The sequence below is a fragment of the Macaca mulatta genome, chromosome 7 (genome assembly GCF_049350105.2).
Source record: "Macaca mulatta isolate MMU2019108-1 chromosome 7, T2T-MMU8v2.0, whole genome shotgun sequence".
NCBI classification, from domain to species: Eukaryota; Metazoa; Chordata; class Mammalia; order Primates; family Cercopithecidae; genus Macaca; species Macaca mulatta.
In genome coordinates, this window is record NC_133412.1 from 92,060,887 (window position 1) to 92,082,371 (window position 21,485).

The following is a 21,485-nucleotide window of genomic DNA, read 5'->3' on the forward strand; positions in this document are numbered from 1 at the left end:
TAACATGAATGCACTTAGTGAGAATGAATTGCACACTTAAAAATAGTTAAAATGGTAAATTTTTATATTATGTGTATTTTACCACAAAATGGCTTTATTGAGGTATAATTTACATGCCATAAAATTCACCAATTTTAAGTGTACAATTCAGTGACTTTTGACAAATGTATATAGTCATGCAACTTCTGCCACAATGAAGATATGGAACATTTCTACACTCCAAGAAGTTCCCTCCTGACCCTTTGGAGTCAATCCCCTCTCCCCACCCACTGGACTCCTGATCGTCTTTCTGTCACTACAGTTTTGGCATTTCTGAAATGTCATATAATGGGATGGTGCCTTGTGTATTCTCTGACTGTCTTCTTTGGCTTAGTACAATGCTTTTGAGGTTCCTCCTTCATGTGTATATCAGTATCTCACTGCTTTTAAATGCTGAGTAGTATTTCACAGCACGGACTTAAGACATTGTGTTTATCCTTTCACAAGTTGAATTTGGGGTTGTTTCAGGTTTTGTGCTATTATAAATAACACTTCTATGAACATCCAAATACAAGTCTCTGTATAGATGTGGGTGTATGTTTTTATTTCTCTTGGGATAATTAGAAGTGGGGGCCAGGTGTGGTGGCTCACGTCTGTAATCCCAACACTTTGGGAGGCTGAGGCGGGTGGATCACCTGAGGTTGGGAGTTTGAGACCAGCCCGACCAACATGGAGAAACCCCATCTCTACTAAAAATACAAAAATATTAGCTGGGCGTGGTGGTGCATGCCTATATTCCCAGCTACTCGGGAGGCTGAGGCAGGAGAATCGCTTGAACCTGGGAGGCGGAGGCTGCCGTGAGTTGAGATCATGCCATGGCACTCCAGCCTGGGCGACAAGGGCAAAACTCCGTCTCAGAAAAGAGAAAAAAAAAAAGGCCGGGCGCAGTTGCTCATGCCTGTAATCCTAGCACTTTGGGAGGCCGAGGCGGGCGGATCACGAGGTCAGGAGATCAAGACCATCCTGGCTAACATGGTGAAACCCCATCTCTACTAAAAATACAAAAAATTAGTCAGGCATAGTGGTGGGCACCTGTAGTTCCAGCTACTCAGGAGGCTGAGGCAGGAGAATGCATGAACCCAGGAGGCGGAGCTTGCAGTGAGCTGAGATCATGTCACTGCACTCCAGCCTGGGCGACAGAGCAAGACTCTGTCTCAAAAAAAAAAAAAAAAAAAAAGCGGGATTGATGGCTCACATGTTACGTGCATGTTTATCTTTATAAGAAATGCCAAACTGCTACGAAGTAGATCTACCATTTTACATTCCTACCAGCCATAAGGGTTATACTTGCTCCACATTCTTGCCAATGCCTGATGTTTTTAGTCTTTCTATGATAGGAAGGGAACATTCTTCAATCAATAACCCTGGCATGAGACTCTACCTGAATACAGTCATGTAAGGGACCCAATCCAAGAACCACCCAGAGGAGCCTAAAATCTGGAACTAGGAGAGACAGTAATGATGAAATGGCAGTTTTAAACTATTAAGTTCTGGGATACTTTGCTATGTTGCAACAGCCATCCAGAACAGAATTTGCACTGGATGTAGGTACTGCTATAACTGAGAAATAAAACTAAAATCTTAAGCGCCCCAACTGACTGAACAGACACCCTCTTGGCCAAGGACCCCAGAGAAACCTTAAAAACTGAGTTACTGGCAGTGACAGGAGGTTGGACCTGCCTAATTATACCCACTCTGTCACTAACAACCATTAGGCTTTCTTTCTTAAAAGTTAAGCCCTTTCGAAAGACTTGCTCCACCACTGATTTACACAACTGACCAGCATTCCTTCCTGATAAAAGACCACTAACCGTGTACTGGTTCTGGTTGGTTTATAAAGGCTGCACATGGGATGCCTCTGTGTCCTCCATTTGACCTTTTCGTTATACAGACTATTTTAATGCATTAAGTCTTCACCCCAAAGTGAACAAGGGATGCATGTAGCTTGCATGTTTGCTTACTACGTATGTACATGTCCCCCACTTTGTGAATATTCATAGCTCTTCTTATAACCTGTTAAATATTTATACTTGGCCAATCTCATCAGCATAAATTCCTGTCTTACTTTTCCCTCCCTTGAAATGCCTGCTTCTGGTTTCTGGCAGAAGCTACACTTCCCAGCCTGCAGGATTTCAGGCTGCAACCCTTCAGAAGAAATGAAGCTCTCCTTTACAATTTTACGAACCTCATGATTCTTCAGTTGACATAACAATAACCGGAAACATGTAGCTTTGGGGCCAGGTGGGTAGAAGCTAGAAGGGATTCTTATCACGAGGTGCCAGAAACAGATGGTGGGTAACACTGTCACCAGAAGTAACACGGAAAACAGAAAGGGTACCCAAAGAACTCATGGATTTAGCTGGGGAGATGTCCAGGCAGAATGTAGAAAGTGACAACTGATTTCTGGTTCCCTATGGTAAAATACAAGACAAGAGGTATAAACCAAAGGTGAAACTAATTAACTTTTAAAGCCAAGTTTAGAGGAAATATAAAGCCACGAGGACCTGCTGGGTTCAAAAATGAAACCTTCTTATCCTTAGACTGTCCCAAAAAAGACTCAGGAGGCTTCAGGACATGGATCAAATTCAGATTATAATCATCAAAGCATAACCTTAGGGTAAAGACCTTAAGGTTGGGGCTGTAAGACACTCTGTGAAAACCTCAGAATGATCTACTGTAAGTGCACCTAGTAAGCCTTCTGAAAGTCTTAGGCTTTGTAGACCCTTTCAGTTAAACACGAAGGCTTTGAAGACTCTGCTGTGTACTGTTGTCTCACAGTAGCCTCCTAGGTAAAGAAGGATCTGTGTCAGAAAGATGTGGATGTGGCTTTTATCTAACCATGTTGATGATAAATTTATATAAAAGGACTCACAAAGTTTTTAAAGGAATTGTACTAGCTTAGATTGAAAGACGGCACAAAATGAAATGAGGGCTTTGGACCCCCTCAGCCTTCTACAGGAAGGTATCAGGTTGAGAACAAAGCTACCCCAGGCCGGGCGCAGTGGCTCACGCCTGTAATCCCAGCACTTTGGGAGGCCGAGGCAGGCGGATCACGAGGTCAGGAGATTGAGACCATACTGGCTAACATGGTGAAACCCTGTCTCCACTAAAAATACAAAGAATTAACCTGGCGTAGTGGTGGGCACCTGTCATCCCAGCTGCTTGGCAGGCTGAGGTAGGAGAATGGCGTGAATCTGGGAGGCAGGAGGTTACAGTGAGCCAAGATGGCGCCAATGCACTCCAATCTGGGTGACAGAGCGAGACTCTGTCTCAAAAACAAACAAACAAACAAACAAACAAATAAATAAATAAAATAAAAAAAAAAAAAAGAAGAAGAAGAAAGCTACCCCAAGGCACACATGGGTCATTTCTTATGGAAGAAAAAGGAAGACTCAGAGGGCAGAATCACAGCCAGGCAGAGCAAAACTGGATCTTCATCAAAATGTATCTTTCAACCCTGGGGCAGTGATGACTGGTAGACACCAGAATTTCTACAGACGGTGACTACTATGTGCCTCCTACTCTCCCCCACTCCTTTTTGAATAAGACTATCCACTGCATTATTTTCCTCAAGCACCATTTTATAACGTGAGGGAAATGGGAGGATGAGGTGGCTGATACATAACTTGTGCTTTTAGTTCACAGGTCTTAAAATGTAGAGGAAATGTACTTGATAATCTGTTCCCAAGAAATTGCACCCGAGGAGCCTCATCTGCATCTAGGCCTGATTCAGACGACATCTTGGATTTTTGAGCCAATGGAGTAATTAGATGAGCCTTGGAATTATTTGTTAAGAATAGAACACTTTGGAAGAGTAGAATGGGCTTCCCTACAGTCCTTCGGGGCTGAAAAGACATAGACCCACCAGCCAGTCAATTGGAAACCCAAGGGGGTCATGGCCTAGAAACAGGAATGAAAAGTAGGTTGAATCTTAATAAAATGGAAGCCAGCCCTAACCCAGTGCAATCTCTGACTGAATTGAATGATCAGTCTTTAATACTGGCAGAGGGTGAATGCTCCAGTGGGAGATAACATCACCTAGAGCCTCTACACTTAAATTAAATATAATATTTGGCATATAATATTAATAGATATGGGAAGAGACACGACTGTAATAACAAAAAACCAACAGAAAAACCAGCTAAGTTCCCTAAAAGGTTTTTTTCATGGTAAGGCCAATTCCTTCAGACAAAGGTATCTAGAAATTCAAAGTTCTCAGTGTCGTCTGTGTCTGTCAAATATTCCCATTCCAAGCCTCAGGGACCCATGCCTTCCCAACCACCGCCCTTACCTTAGAATAAGAGATCATTGGATTTGTGTATTTAAATGGCTTTACAATTTGGTGACCCACACAATCAGGCCCTGCTCCTGTTCATCAGCCACATCTGTCTTGCATCTATAAAAAATAAGAGATCCCCTTAATGCCACCGTAAAGGCTTTCTGTTCATTCTCCATCTGTTGTACTCCCAACTTGAGAGTACAAGGTGCCAGGGGCCATGTTGATTTTTCAGAAAATATAGCACATCCAAATCAGCAGCTGTGATGGTCATCACCACCTGTCTAAATCTAAATCTGTGATAATCTTCAGTGATTCTTCAAGTCTCTCCCCCTGCCCTCTGATCTCCTACCGCCTCACACTGGCCAGCCCCTACTGGAAGATAGGTACCCTACCCCAGGTGATAGAATCCATAGAGGTCAGCCTCCAGGAGCACAGCACAAGAAGAAAAGGAAGGAGAACAAGACTGGAGAAGCAAACAGAGAATAACCAGCACAGGCCACATGCCATGTATTCTTTTCTCAGAAAGTTACTGAAGACAGTGATCCCCAAATGAGAATTAAAGATAAGCAATGAAGGGATAGACAGAGACCAGGAAAAGGGACTCAGCATAGGAAGAGACATGAGGGGAGTGGCCAAGATGACGACGAAAAGAAGTCCTAAGACATCAGTTTGCAAGAATCTTAGTAGCAAGTTAACTCTGGAGTAGGACCAAATTTGAAAAAAAATTTACTGAGCAATTACCTGAATCATTGCAGAACATGTTGCAAGCAGATTTGTAGTTTTTGAGAGAAATCTGAGCATGAATTAGTGGTAGGCACATAAAAAACTAAGTAAATGAAAAATTTAGGTAATGATTATAGGAAAGACAGAACAGTGCAAGAATGGAAATGTAATCCTAGTAGTCCACCTGGATCACCTCTGAACACTATCTACACAGTCCTTATCATGTAAATACTAAAGACCTTCCCATCTACGAACTTGTATTACAAGCAGGTATTTTGCTCTATTGGTTTTTTCCTCTTTCCTCTGGAGCTGCCAAATCATCTGGGAGTCATGCTATAGGCAAAGGGAAGCACCAGCGGCCCATGGAGCACATTGGAGAAGCAATGCTTCATGGTTTAACACTCTGTGCCAGAGACGACACTTTCTCCTTTCTTTTTTCACAGGGAGTGCCACACTTAGTCTAATGCTTACCTTTATATTCTACATGCTTTAGAAACTAATATGGACAAAAAGTGAATTTTATGAAATCCAGGAATGTATTCAGGGAAAAGAGAAATTATCTCCATGTTATTATTAGAAGGCACAATCTAGTATCTCACTTTTTTTCTTTTTCTTTTTTTTTTTTTGAGACGGAGTCTTGCTCTGTCACCAGGCTGGAGTGCAGTGGCACAATCCCGGTTCACTGCAACCTCTGCCTCCCGCGTTCAAGCAATTCTCCTGCCAGCCTCCTGAGTAGCTGGGATTGCAGGCATGTACCACCATACTCGGCTAATTTTTGTATTTTTAGTAGAGACAGGGTTTCACCATGTTGGTCAAGCTGGTCTCGAACTCCTGACCTCAGGTGATCTGCCCACCTCGGCCCCACAACGTGCTGGGATTATAGGAGTGAGCCACCGCGCCTGGCCAGTATCTCACTTTTAACCTCAAAATTCTTATTAATGTTACCAAAGTAAAATTAATGGAAATGCTTGACCATTTTATTATAAGAGAAAATAGTAAAAATGTAAACTGGAATTGAATAAGAATAAAACATTTTAAAGTTAACTTACTCGTATGAAATCCATAAGTGTATTATAAATGAAGGCTCCTCTGGGAAGGAAAAAACAGCTTCCAGGACTCAAATCATGGAAAAAGAAAAGTTCTTGTTCCTAGATTGAAAAAATAATTGCATTTCAAATGTCATCTGCTATTGCTTAGTATTTACTACACACACGATATGCTGGGAATAAAACATATAATACTCAGTTATTTCTATCTTCTCTAGTAATAGACATTCCAAGGCCATTCAACACTTATACCTAAATATATGTAAAATTTCCACTCATATTTATGGCTAATTAGCTTTGAACTTAGCTTTTATGTCACCTTCAGCTATTTTCTGCTAATTTTCTTACTTGGCACACTTGGAGTATGGCACTCATGGGGAGACAACATGGTAAAAAGACCAAAAAAGTTCACTGCAGGAGGTAGGCTTTAAGTGATGATGATCATCATCATGGCTGTCACTTACTGAGAGCCTGCCCTGTACCAGGCACCATCATCCAGTTTCTGTCTTCACAGCCACCCTGCAAGGCTACCCAGCAAGGAAGACAAGGACACAGAGCTTGCCCATCATCTAACACAGCTAGTGAGTACAAGGACTGGGCCTAAAGCTCAGGCCTAGCTGCTTTCCAATCTGATTTTTTCCTTCTACATGCTGCTCTGTCTCCCAGATACAAAGGATGCTGTAAAGTGCACAGAATGTAAAAAACAACTTTTTTTTTTTTTTTTTTTTGAGACTGAGTCTCACTCTGTCGCCCAGGCTAGAGTGCAGTGGCGCAATCTTGGCTCACTGCAACCTCCGCTTCCCAGGCCCAAGTGATTCTCCTGCCTCAGCCTCCCCAGTAGCTGGGACTACAGGCACGTGCTGCCACGCCCGGCTAATTTTTTTTGTATTTTTAGTAGAGGTGGGGTTTCACCAAAAACAACTTCATTTTTATATCATGACAAAAATAAGAGAAGGGTACAATTTTCAAAAATTAATAAAAGATATAGGAAGGAAAGAGGCTAGAAGACATCTGGGGTATCAAAATGGAAGAACTCAGCAGCAGACTATGAGTGCCAGCAAAATAGGAGAGAAGAAGAAGAAATCTTATTATTAAAGCAACTTAGTTTTGTGAGACAGAAACATTCCTATGTTGGTTTATGATTACATCTCTCTAGTGATATAAAATGTGGGGCATACCTTCCCAATCTTCCTGTGATCTCGGTTCTTTGCTTCCTCTTGGAACTTTTCCCAGTTCCTCATCATCTTGTTATCAGGAAAGGATATTCCATAGATCCTCTGCAATGTTTCCATTTCGGGATTGCCCTCCCAGTATGTTGAGGAATTCTAAATATCAAACAGGATTTTGGTAAATATATCAAACATTTGGTTGTAAGTAAAACCGCTCTTAAATATGAACGCAATTTTCCACTATAACACCAACAAAGCAGCCCTGAGCCATGGCTCATGCCTATAATCGCAGCAGTTTTGGGAGGCCAAGGTGGTCAGATCATTTGAGCTCAGAAGTTTGAGACTAGCCTGGACAACATGGCTAAACCCCATCTGTACAGAAAATACAAAAATTTGCCAGGCATGATGGCACATGCCTGTAATCCCAGCTACTTGGGGGATTGAGGCAGGAGGACTGCTTGAGCCCAGGAGGCTGAGGCTGCAGTGAGCAGTGTTTGTGCCACTGCACTCCAGCCTGGGTGACAAAGCAAGACCTTGTCTCAAAATCAATCAAACAAACAAACAAACAAAATCAACAAAGCTTAAAGAAGACTTTTTGTAGTGCTGGGAACAATCTTAAAATGGATTCTAACTAAACCTTCCCAGCCTAAATTATACCATTAACCAGCAAATTATGTAGAGTCTGCTATGGATTCTAGGAATGACAGTGACAGTGCACGGAAAGGAGGGAACGCTAAGCAGGAATCATAATCACCAAGGACGGGGCAGAATAGACAGTAGGTACAGGGAAGTAAAGGTCAGTCTTGCTGACCTATAGTCAATGATTAAGAACAGTGCCATTAGCCAGTCCCATTTTACCTGTAAGAAAATCAAAGCCAAGAAAGGCTGGGACTGCCAAGTCAGTCCCATGCCTCCTAATTCCCAGAGCGATGTTTTCTCCATTACACCATCATATCCCCTTCTGCTGTTTTCTTTATCCTGCAGTACATTACTTTCACATGCAGACAAATATTCATCAGGGCTATTCGAGAAAACCATAGTATACAGAACAGCATTTTAATATAGCTAGGAAAAAAGCCAGGTGAAGTGGCTCATGCGTATAATCCCAGTACTTTGAGAGGTCGAGACAGGTGGATCACCTGAGGTCAGGAGTTCGAGACCAGCCTGACCAATGTGGTAAAACTCCATCTTGACTAAAAATACAAAAATTAGCCAGGTGTGGTGGTGCACGCCTGTAATCCCAGCTACTCAGGAGGCTGGGGCAGGTGAATCGCTTGAACCAAGGAGGCGGAGATTGCAGTGAGCCAAGATTACACCACTGCACGCCAGCCTGGGCAACAGAGCAAGACTCTGTCTCAGAAAAATAATAAAAAAAAATATCATATGGAAAAGAAATGTTATAACACTTACAATAAGGTAAAATGATAAAAAATACCTATAGTGCTCTAATTATCAAAGTTCTAAATGATTTTATTAGTTTTAGTCAAATAAGAATGAAATATTTTAAAATATCATGATGTTCAGACTACAAAGGATATGAGTGAAATTCCTTAATAGCTAGTGCACCTTAAGCTTACTATATTTAAAAAAAAAAAAATCAATCCTTACCTTAAAAATTTTGATGGTTTTAATTTTTCCAGTGTGTCTTACATGTGGACCTTTGCAAAGGTCAATTAATGGACCGCACCTATAATGAAATATTTAGGACATGCTCAGGCACAGTTATAGTTTTTTGGACTATTCATTATAAGCCATAATATCCTATGTTTTAGGTAGAGCTTCACTTATTTATATGTGGCAAGGCCACATATAATTAAAAATTAAATTTTTAATTTAGGGTGAAGGAGAGAGGCGATTCATCTAGCCTCAGAGTCCACTCTGCCCACTAGATTCCAAAACCACAGAACATCTTCTAAAAGAAACTATGCAATTCTCTGATTAAAAACTTAAATTACAATGAATACAAAAAGGGACTGGCTTACAGACTGACAAACACAAAAATGTCATCTCTTTCAATGGCCAGTCTTTGTGTATTGTTCTCTAGGGAGAGAGCTGGTAAGCAACATTCAGATGAAAGGAAGGAATGCCAAATTAGCATGAAAGGCTTCAGTACTCTAACTTTTAAATAGAAAGCCACAGGGCCAGTGCGGTGGCTCACACTTGTAATCCCAGTACTTTGGGAGGCTAAGGCGCGTGGATCACGAGGTTAGGCGTTCGAGACCAGCCTTGCCAACAGAGTGAAACCCTGTCTCTACTAAAAAATATAAAAAGTTAGCTGGGTGTGGTGGCGGGTGCCTGTAATCCCAGCTACTTGGGAGCCTGAGGCAGGACAGTTGCTTGAACCTGAGAGGCGAAGGTTGTGGTGAACTGAGGTCGCACCATTGCACTCCAGCCTGGGCGACAGTACAAGATTCCATCTCAAAAAATAAAAAAAAAAAAAAAGAAATCCACTAAAGAATTACTTTTTTCCCCCAAAATTAAATACAAGCCATTCAAATTGAAAAACTACAAAAAGTGTCAACGTTGACCTAAGTAAGGTTCTAAAACCCAAGAGCTCAAGTATTAGAAGCCAGAAATTTAAAACTGAGCCTGTTTTCTACATTTTCATTTATTTTTAAATTTTAAGAAATGCACTGTGCATAGCTTTGCACAAAGGGGATATGATTTTTACTTACAGTACAATTAAACCAGAGAACCACAAGTCCTTGACTGTGAAAAATAAGTACCACAAGGGAGAATATCTGTGGTTGTAATTAAATAAATACCAGGTCTTCTAAGCTGGTACTGTGATGGTCCTAGCAGCACCCAGATGGATGGAACACACAATAGCAATTATGTATAAGGTGTATAAACATGGATAAATAAAAAGGTGCTCAGGAACCTGAGGTTAAACGAACAGAACTAAGTGATTCTGGTATTAATTTCACTTCCCTCCTCTTACATTTGATCCTGTCTTTGTTTCCCAGTATTTTCTTTTTGTCTCATCATGAGTATCCTGCTAACGCATAAAGATTGTACACTTGGACTCTGGACAACGGGGCAGACTCTTCTACACTTGCACTCTGGACAGTAAGTATGAGGCAGAGAATCACTGCCGAGGAGATGGCCTGTAATGGCCCCCACTGCCACATTAATAAGAACATGGAAGGACAGAATAGAAACTCCTTTCCCAACAGTATCACTCACATGGAGAAAAATCCTGTTATAGCTGACACCCAGAAAACAAAATATGGGTCTCAGTAGTGTCCTGATTATTAAAAAGGGGAAAATAATCATTTCTCTTTAGTGAAAACATTTTGAAGATTGTAACTAAAGTAGAGTATCAACTACACAACTTGAAAAATAGATCTCCAACCAGAAAACAAACTCTGCCTCTACTGCTAACACCTTCAAGTTTACCACTGAGCAGCATTTAACATGTGTGGACACAAACCTGTACACTGTGGTAGTTGCAGTGTCAACCTTCTCATTCAGAATGCGGCATTTAAATTTATTGTACTACAAAGAAAAATATATTTACACATTATTACACACAATGTTTAAATGAAGAAAACAACTCTACTTTTTCTCAAGAAACATTGAAAGAGCAGCTACCGATGTTCTAGGTGCTGAGACACGAGGGATACAAACAGCTCACAGCCTTGAGCTACACCATGCAGCATGGAGGCCACAAGCCACGTGGCTACTGGGCATGTCAAACGCCCCTAATTTTTTTTTTTTTTTTTTTTTGAGACAGAAGTCTCATTCTCTCACCAAGGCTAGAGTACAGTGGTGCCACCTTGGCTCACTGCAATGTCTGTCTCCCTGGTTCAAGTGATTCTGCCTCAGTCTCCTAAGTAGCTGGAATTACAGGCACGTACCATACCACCATGCCTGGCTAATTTTTGCATTTTTAGTAGAGACTAGGTTTCACTATGTTGGCAAGGCTGGTCTCAAACTCCTGACCTCAAGTGATCCGCCTGCTTGGCCTCCCAAAGTACTGGGATTACAGGTGTGAGCCACCACACCTGGCCTCAAATGCCACTAATTTGAAAGAAGGTATGCAGTGAGTATAAAACACACTGGACTTAGGAAGTATAATGTTGCAAAAAGAAGAATAAAATCATTCATTAATCATTCTTTATACTGGTTACCATTGAAATGATACTTTTTATATATTGGGTTAAAACATTTCTTAAAATTAATTGCAACTTTTACTTTTAAAATGTAGCTGCCATAAAATTTAAGGTTACACATGTAGCTCAGACTTGTGGATTCCATTATGTTTCTATTGGACAGTACTGTTCTAGAAGATCTAATTTTAACTACATTAATCAATAAAATTCTGACAAGGACACAGCTATATTATTTGTATAAAAACAAAAGCAAAGTTTATAGTAATGATGATATATTTATAAAACTAAGGTTTTTTTTTTTTTTTTTCTTTTTTTTTCCTTTTCCTTTCTTTTCTGCCTGCATCACTATTATCAGGGTATACAAGGCACTTTATATTATATAACTACTTAAAGGAGGTAGTTGTTGGGAGAAAAATCTGTATCTGTATGATTTAACTGTTTCATATCTATATATTCACATCAAATCATTTTCCTTAACAAAGACAGTGCTCAGTTCTTAAAAGTAGCTGCAAAAAAAGGCAACCTACAGAATTAAATATTTGCAAATCACATACCTGTTAAGAAATGGATATTCAGAATACATCCAAGAACTCTTATAACTCAAATACAAAAAGCTAATTGAAAATGGGCAAAAGTGCTGAACAGACATTTCTCCAAAGACATTTCTTCAAGAAAAAACACAAATGGCCAATAAGCACATTAAGATGCTCAACATTACTACGTCATTAGAGAAATGCAAATCAAAACCAAAACCCCCATGAGATACCACTTCACAACCATTAGGATGTCTATAAAACAAAAATGAAACAAAACAAGTGTTGGCAAGGATGTGGGAAAACTGAGCCCCTTGTGCATCACTGGTGGACTGTGAAATGGTGCAGCCACTGCACCAAACGGTATGGCGAGTTCTCAAAAACTTAAAACCAGTATTGCCATAGGATCCAGCAATTCCACTTCTAAGTATATTCCCAAAATAAGTAAAGCAGAGACTCAAACAGAACTTTACACACCCATGTTCACAGCAGCATTGTTCACAATAGTAGCCAAAAGGTAGAAGCAACCCAAGTGTCTATAGATGGATGAATGGGTAAACAAAATGTAGTCTATCCGTACAATGGAATATTATTCAACCTTATAAAGGAAGGAGATTCTGACACATGCTAAAACATGGATGAGGCCGGGCGCAGTGGCTCATGCCTGTAATCCCAGCAGTTTGGGAGGCCGAGGTGGGTGGATCACCTGAGGTTGGGAGTTCAAGACCAGCCTGAGCAACATGGAGAAACCCCATCTCTACTAAAAATACAAAAATTAGCCAGGCATGGTGGTGCATGCCTGTAATCCCAGCTACTCGAGAGGCTGAGGCAGGAGAATCGCTTGAACCCGGAAGGAGGAGGTTGAAGTGAGCTGAGATCGCGCCATTGCACTCCAGCCTGGGCAAAAAGAGCAAAACTCCACCTCCAAAAGACAAATAAATAAAAAATAAAATAACAAACCATAAAACATGGATGAATCTTGAGGACATTTTGCTGAGTGAAACAAGTTAGTCACAAAAGGACAAATATTGTCATGATTCCACTGATATGAAGTGCCTAGAGGAACCAAATTCAGAGATGGAGAGTAGAATGGTGGTGGCCAGGGGCTGGGGCCGGGGTGGAGGGGCGGAATGGGGAGCTAATGTTTAATGGGTACACAGTTTCTGCCTGGTAAGATAAAAAGCTTTGGAGATGGATGGTGGTGATGATTGACAACATTGTAAATGTACTTCATGCCACAGAACTGTATACTTAAAAATGATTAAATGGTAAATTTTGTATGTTATATATTTTACTGCACACAAAAGAATACTGCAACCTTTTACCAAAACCAACTCTATTTTTTATTAAAGCCCACAAAACTAATAATATTGTGTTTTCAAAATATATGTTTTTGGTTGGGTGTGGTGGCTCATGCCTGTAATCCCAGCACTTTGGGAGGCTGAGGTGGGTAGATCACTTGAGGTCAGGAATTCAAGACCAGCCTGGTCAACATGGCAAAACTTCGTCTCTACAAAAAGGATACAGAAATTAGCCAGGCATGGTGGCACATGCCTGTGGTCCCAGCTGAGGGACTGAGACAGGAGAATCACTTGAACCTAGGAGGCGGAGGTTGCAGTGAGCCGAGACAGTGCCACTGTACTCCAGCCTGGGAGGCAGAGAGAGACTCCATCTCAAAAAACAAACAAACAAACAAACAAACAAAAAATGTATGTTTTCTCCAATACATATGTTTTAAAACATAAAATCAGGAATATATTTAAGTACATTGGTCAAAACAATATAGAGAAAGTTACCGTTTTATACAGATTACTCTAGGTTAAAATCTGAAAAAAAAAAGTTAATAGAAAACTCCCAAAGAAAAGAGAAAAAGGCAGCCTTTTATATGGGATTATAAATATTGTTGAATTTAGGGGACAGATATTCACAATACTCAGAATTAATCAGATTTATAAACACACATATAAAAATTATTCACCTGGCCCTTTACCTACCTATGTCTGCCCTAAAATGTTCAGGAAATAGATGAGGAGGGAAATGCCACAGCAAGTAACTGGTAACAACCTCACAGTAGCTTAACAGAATTAGAACAATTTGGTGAGCAATGGCTAACTATTTGGGGGAAGGTGGAGAAGCTAGTCTACATGGATTTTTAATATTCCTAGTAAGATGTTTAAGAGTTTCCCCAAGTTACCTTAAACATTTCCAGGAGGATTTCCTTGCTGACTTCTAGTCTTTCAAAAGGTTGCTTTTCTTTTATGATGGCTTTACATATATTCTCCAGGGCTGACAATTCTGTGCTGGATACTGCTCTAAAAAGAAGAGCAGAGAACTGACATTGATCTTCCAGACATTATGCATTCCCTCTTTCCTTTGTCCTGAAGGCTCAGCAGTGACACATTTTCTAACTTGAATCTGGTAAGTCTTATTGTTCTAGGACTTCAGAAAGTCAAACATTCATACGGTCACTACTCTTGCGTCTCAAAGAGGGAGACTAGGGCATCAACGGGTGCCACGACCTGCCTCATTTCTCCTCTGCTGCAAGGTGAGCAGGAAGCCCTGCTAGGAGACATCCAGGTGGACTGTGAGCTCCTTTGAGGCTGGTTCTTCTGTGCGGTCTTCCTTATCCTTCACATACTTTAGTTTTGCTCAAGAGCCAGATGGAGTGCTCATCATGTCCCTGCCATCACTGGCTATGGAACCAAGGCTGGGAGAGATCTGTGTGGACTGCAGAGTCCCGGTGCTCCTAGCAGCACTGAGCCTCCACTATGCATGGACTGACTTCCTTTGAATCACCCCCTGGTCAGTGCTCACTCCCTCCTGCCACACTGGCTTCCTTGCCACTCCTCAAATAAGCCACACATATCCCCACATCAGGACAGTCCCACAGAGGCCTGGAACCTTCTCCCTGCAGATGTCATAAGTATCCCTGTCCTCAGGGCTTGCTCCCTCCCTCTACTCTGGTCTGCTTCAATGCCATCTGCCCCTTCCTGCCCACCTGCCTGTTATGGCACACACCTCCCACACCTGGCTGATGTTCCTATATTCATCACCACCAGGCAGCAGATGGCTGCTTGTGCATTTGCTGTCTTCCCCCAACCAGACTGTTAGCTCCATGAGGACAGACTGGTTCCTTCACTGCTGAATCACCAGCACCCACCACAGAGCATACAGCAGGGAGCAAAAACATCTTGTTGAATGAATACTGGAGCCATGTTAACAAGAGATGAACTGGATGTGATACTGTGATATAATAACAAACATATATTTGGTCTTCATCCAGATTTCTGGCATAGGGTTTTTAAGATCCTGAAATCTCTGGAGTGATACGAGTGTCTTTTGTGTGCTGATGAGATGACTGGTGGCTAGGTCCCCTAGGTAGCTTCAGAATGGGAACTGGTCACCAGAAAGACCAATGCATGATTAAAGGGTTGGGAATTTCAGCACCCCTACCTGCCTCCTTCGGGGAGAGGAGAGGGACTAGAGATTGGGTTATCACCAATGGTCAATGATTGAATCAATTGTGCCTCTACAATGAAACCTCCATAAAAAGCCCTAAACGAGATTCACAGAGATTCCAGGTTGTTGAACACATCCAGGTGCTTGGGGCATGGTGCCCAGAGACACATGGAATCTCTGCACCCCCTCCCACATACCTCACCATAAGCACCTCTTCCATCAGGCTGTTCATCTCTATCCTTTGTACCATCCATTATAATAAACTGGTAAGGTAAGTAAAGTGCCTTCTTGAGTTCTGGGAGCTAGCCTAACAAATTATTGAACCCAAGGATGGGGTCATGGAAACTCCCGATTTGTAACCTGTAGGTCAAGAGTATGGAAGACCCAGACTTCCAGCTGGCATCTGAATTGGGGGCAGTTTGTGGGACTGAGCCCTTGACCTGGGGGATCTGCACTAACTCAGGGTAGACAGTGTCAGAATTGAGTTCAATTATTAGACACCTAGTGGGTGTCCAGAGAGTTGGAGCACTGGCTGTTGATGTGGAAAAAAACCCCACACCTTTGAGATCAGAAGTGGTATAGGTAAACACAGTTCATGGTTGTTGAGGAATAGTGATTCAGACTGGACAAGTCTCTAAGTAGCAGCTACAGAGCGTTGGGTGCTTGGTTGGGGAGGTCATTAAGTGGTGTGCAGGAGAAGGTAAAGATAAAATGCACCACAGTCATCCAGGCCAGAGACGCCATGGGGCCAAGTTAAGGCAGAAGTGAGAGAAGGAGAGGGGCGTGGGAGAACTATTTAGGAGATAACACTGGCAGAACTGGATGGTGGGGTGGTGGTGAAGAGCAGGGAGGAAGTAGAAGGATCAGAGGTTTTGGTTGTGCCAACTGGAGGTACCCTTAAAAGCTGAGGAATTCAGGGCAGGAGTTGGACGGGGCTGGCTGTTTGCTAATGATTCAAGCATAGGTCTATGGAATGAGAAGCCTCTGTGAAACATCCCTGTCTGGCACTCAACTATGTGAGATGCTTGGCTGAGGTTAATGATGCCCTTGATTATCATGGAGCAAATTAAACTAAGCTCTCCCTAGGAATTAAGCTTTCGATTCTGGTCTTAATTAATACCATGCTCTAGCAAGTCCAAGATTAGATAAACAGCATATCATATTCTTCTGGGGACAAAAAAACAAAACAAAACAAAACAAAACAAAAAACAATTTTAGAAGTACCTCTTGAATCTAGATTTGACTAAAAATAATTTTTAGTTAAATGGCTTAGACCATCTAAACAAAAAATAATTTTCAAAATTGGTCAACCAATCTATGCCATATTATGCAAAACAGTTGACCCTTGAACAACGAAGGTTAGAACTACATGGGTCCACTTATATGTGGATTTTCTTCTGCCTCTGCTACCCCGAGGCAGCAGGATCAACCCCTCCACTTCCTCATCAGCCTACTCAATGTGAAGATGAAGAGCTTTATAACGATCCACTTCCACTAAATGAATGGTAAATATATTTTCCCTTCCTTATGATTTTCTTAACATCTCTTTTCTCTAGCTTATTTTAAGAATACAGTATATAATACACATAAGATACAAAGTATGTGGTACTCAACTGTTTATGTTTTCATTAAGGTTTCTAGCTAACAACGGGCTATTAGTTAAGTTTAGGTGGAATCACAAGTTTTACTCAGATTTTCAACTGCATGGGCATCAGTGCCCCAATCCCACATTATGTAAGGGTCAACAGTATAAAGTTACTAAGCTAGTATGTAACCATTAAAACACAATAAAATTGAAACACATGCATTCACAAGCCAGTATTCAGTGTGTTACCTGTCTTCAATGAACATGTCATAATAAAATCCATTTTCAATGGGCGGACCGTAGCACAGGTGGCCTCCATAATAAAGTTCCATGGCCTCCCCAAGAATGTGAGCACTGGAGTGCCAGTACACCTGCATGGCATGGACAGAGGGGCCATTAGCTGCCAAAAGTATGTCATGGAAAATTAGTAGTAAAATGATGTAAACAAGTAGAACATTTCAAGGAGATAAATGGCAAGACCAAGGGCAGCAACATCAACTTGAAAGGAAAATCTTCAATGCCCACTTAGAAGAGAATGCTTTCTGAGCCCTCCCTGACATTCCACCAGAGCTACTTGCTCAGTGCCAGTGTGAAGCCACTCTGCTGAGAGTGGCAGCTGGAGCTCAGCTACAACCCCATTTCCTCTGTGCATATCAGTCACAAGGGATGAACACCTCTCGGAACATCCAGCAGAGCAGCTGTGTGCAAATCTGATTGAAGCCCAGAGTGGGAGGAAGGCCGAGGAGTGCCAGGTGCTAGCTCTCTTCCTTTTTCTCCAGGGGCACCCTCTCTGAGAGGGACACAGAGCACTGAAGTGTTCCTGACACCACTAGAGTTAATGAGATTCTGCATCTCCACAGCAGTCTTCATGTGCTGAATAGCATGTGACTGTGGAAGTTTGAAAGATGGCTCAGGAAGAAAAAAGTGTTGCCAGGGAATGTCTGCTGGCTGCCTGGGACCCCTGAGAAGTGTATACATGAGTTCATTAACCACAGTTCAGAGCCCGACTGTCAGTCCTCCAAGTTCAAAATGTTGATAAGGTTTTCAGTTCCCAAGGAATTCATTTTAGTTTATGGATAAAATGAAACTAACCAAAGTCACCAAATAGATATAGGTACCAAAAGAGTAAGATAATCAAGTCATCTGTCAGCACTTTCTTTCCTTTTATTAAATAGAAAGCAAGTTACAATTAAAGAGTTGTTTGATAAAATGAATCAGAGCAGAAGGAGTTAGACGATGGACCACTATGTGCAATCCTAGCCCATAGCAATAGGCTGGGATATGATTTGCAGAAAGACCCAGAGGGTCAGTCCTTAGGGCACAGCACTTCTCCTTTGGATGCTGCTAGGATGGCAGGCTGACTGCTAGCATCAGCCCAAATCTCTTACGTGGTGCACTGTCCACACCTAGATATTTGTTGAGCCAAATACTGTGTTATGTGTTGGGTTACAATAGTGAAAGAAACAGACATACTCACAGCCCCCACACAGGTGCAGCCTATTGGGAAAGACACAGGCAATAAACAAAACTGGAAGTACATAATTATATTTAAAAGGAGATGAACAGGGCTTTGTAATAAAGAAAAACAGTGAGTGTCCTACATTCATGGGGACTCGGGAAGGCCTGTGTGACTAACACGTAAGGGATGGGACAAAGCATAGCTTGAGAAAGGTTAGAGAGGTAAGGAAGGGCCAGAGACCATGCAGGCCTTGGGGAGGAGCTTGCATTTTACTCCAAATGCAATTGGATGCATTAAAGGGTTTTAAGCACAATGATTACATTTACATTTACACACATCATTTGATAGCTCAATGGGAATGAATTTCAGGGGACAAAACAGCAAGTAGGTAGTTTCTTGAGTAGGTCTATAACAAGGTGAGTGCAGATTCTCAGGCAGTGGCAATGGAGAGGGAGAGAAGTGGACAGATTCTAGATATGCTAGGAAGTAAAATCTACTGGGCTTACCCCTCACTGGAGATGGAGTTGAGGGACGGGGAGGAATCACACAAAACCTCCAAGGTTCTGGGTTGAGCAATTGGGTATGTGGTGGAATAATGCATTGACTTAGGCAAATAGGAAAGAAATAAATTTTGGGGTAAAAATAGAAAATTTCATGGTGAATGTACTGAAGATTCTTGTAAAATATCTACGTGCAGATATCACATAGGCAGTAGTGCATCAAAACTGAGGCATGGCTACCTATGGCTGGAGAGTTGTGAATTCAGTTTACAGTACTGAACTTTCTGAAAATCACCTTTAAACATGGTTTTATTAATAGCATACCATTTAGATATTTAATTGTTATACTTTGCATATTTTAAACAGAAATTAAAATATGGTTCTTATAGTTTAAAGAAATTTAGTATAAGCCTTGCAATTACTGTAACCTAAGCTAATCATAAGTTAGGTTTTATGAAGATAATGGACAGCTTGAAGGGCGACTGCAATGTTCAGGCGACAATGTATATCAGAAATCATATATTACATGCATATGTGAAAAATGGGGTATTTATTTTATAGAAAATTATATTAAGTATTTAAAGTATATTTGAGTCTTAAAATTTCTTCAAATTCTTTGATACAAATTAAATTATAAAGTAGACCTATTTTTAACAGTCTATTAACAATTCATTTCAAACACACATTGATTTAATAACCAAAGCATTCTAACTTAAGGAAATGATTATTGTAAGAAATGATAAGGCTGGGCACAGTGGCTCACACCTGTAATCCTAGCACTATGGGAGGCTGAGGGAGGCATACTGCTTGAGCTCAGGAGTTTGAGAACAGCCTGGGCAACATGGCAAAATCTGTCTCTACAAAAAATATGAAAAATTAGCTGGGTGTGTAGGTGCGTGCCTGTAGTCACAGGTAGCTGGGAGGCTGAGGTGGGAGGATCACTTGAGCCAGGGGAGGTTGAGGCTGCAGTGAGCCCTGATTGCACCACTGTACTCCAGCCTGGGTGACAGAGTAAGATCCCATCTCAAAAAAAAAAAAAAAAAAAGAAAGAAAGAAATTATGGGCTACTTTAAAAATCGACATGTATTTGTATACATTCATGCCACAGATATTTATTAAACATCAATATTCAAATTTTAAATCTTAGAAACTCCCAAAAAACTCAACATTCGTGACTTCAATATGTAGCTTCTTATATAATATAGTTTACAACATAACTACGCAAAGTTTGGCTGTCTGGATTTTAAATACTCACAGCTTGAGCTTCCTCATTATCAAATGTAAGCAGCTCTAGAGAAGAGTCCCCTTCCAACGGGCGGTCCAGGTCCCACAATTCACCATTTACTTTGGCTATTACTGTGCTTTCAGCCAGTTCCTGACTAGGAAGAGAAAAGCCACTTGGGAGTTAACCTTATCATTGTTACAATGATTCCTTAAAAGATTAAAAGAATTTCTAGGGTTGTTTTTTCTTTTTTTTTTTTGAAGTGTATAGAAAATACAAACGTAAACGAATAAGACAGATACTTATTGTTTTGTAATATTTATTTTATGTAGAAAAGTAATACACATTCACTGTTTTAAAAAAACTTGGAAAACTGAGAAAGCACATAGGATAAAAAAAATCAGACATAAATATCATAAATCACTACTTATAACATTTTGGTACATTTCCATCCAGTGGTTTTTCTACCTCCATCCACCCACCCACACATATGTGCTGTCTTTAAAAGCAGTTGCCAACATAATTGTATAGCTTGCGTTTTCTCTATCATGCCTCAGATAACCTTCCAAATACTTCCCAGTCTGGAAGTATTTATTTATTAATGAAGCCTCCACTGCTGCACACTGAGGTCGCCTAAGTTTTGCTGTCACAGAGTATACCACACAGACATCTGTACACAGGCATCTTGCGACTTCTGTGACTGTTTTCTGGGAATACGTCACAGAATTGGAATTACTAGATCAAAGGTGATGTACCTTTGAAAGATTTCTGATGTCATTTGAACGCATCACTTCCATGTACCCCAATTTTTAAAAATCTTTGTCTACGTGACATTGAAAATTGTTGTTTTGATTTAATTATTAATTTTGGTTCATGCTTACAAGCTATTTTTACTTTTATGAACTATCCGATTCCTTCGCTTCTTTTCTTTTCTTTTTTTTTTTTTTGAGATGGAGTCTCACTTTGTCACCAGGCTGGAGTGCAGTGGTGCGATCTCAGCTCACTGCAACCCCTGCCTCCTGGGTTCAAGCAATTCTCCTGCCTCAGCCTCCTGGTAGCTGGGACTATAGGCACACACCACCACGCTCAGCTAACTTTTGTATTTTTAGTAGAGATGGTGTTTCACCACATTGGCCAGGATGGTCTTCTAGTGAGGTGTTGATCTCTTTCTTTCTCTTTTTTTGTGTATCTTTTAAATAAATTTATTGTTTGAAAATTGTTGACAAAATCACAAGTTAAGAAAGGAAACCTGGAAAGCACAGAAAAACACACACACACAAAGTCACCTATAATTCCACCACCAAGAAATTACCATTGATGTTTTGTTTATATCTTTCCACATTATTTAATATATAG

At 41.0% G+C, this 21,485-nt stretch overlaps 1 protein-coding gene across 9 annotated transcripts in view; it reads right to left on the minus strand.

The window, feature by feature from the left end:
* The window catches only part of TARS3 (threonyl-tRNA synthetase 3), a 78,207-nt gene that overhangs the window by 48,498 nt on the left and 8,224 nt on the right, over positions 1–21,485 (minus strand). For all 9 annotated transcript variants that reach the window (XR_013396033.1, XR_013396032.1, XM_015143193.3 and 6 more), the window contains exons 4-10: positions 20,163–20,286; positions 17,198–17,319; positions 14,099–14,216; positions 10,690–10,754; positions 8,865–8,943; positions 7,266–7,412; positions 6,091–6,189 (exon numbers count right to left, since the gene is read on the minus strand). Coding sequence is in view for 7 of the 9 variants with exons in the window: in XM_015143193.3 (XP_014998679.3) it covers positions 6,091–6,189; positions 7,266–7,412; positions 8,865–8,943; positions 10,690–10,754; positions 14,099–14,216; positions 17,198–17,319; positions 20,163–20,286 (754 nt within the window). In the remaining 2 variants the exon portion in view is untranslated. The remainder of the gene's footprint in view (positions 1–6,090; positions 6,190–7,265; positions 7,413–8,864; positions 8,944–10,689; positions 10,755–14,098; positions 14,217–17,197; positions 17,320–20,162; positions 20,287–21,485) is intronic.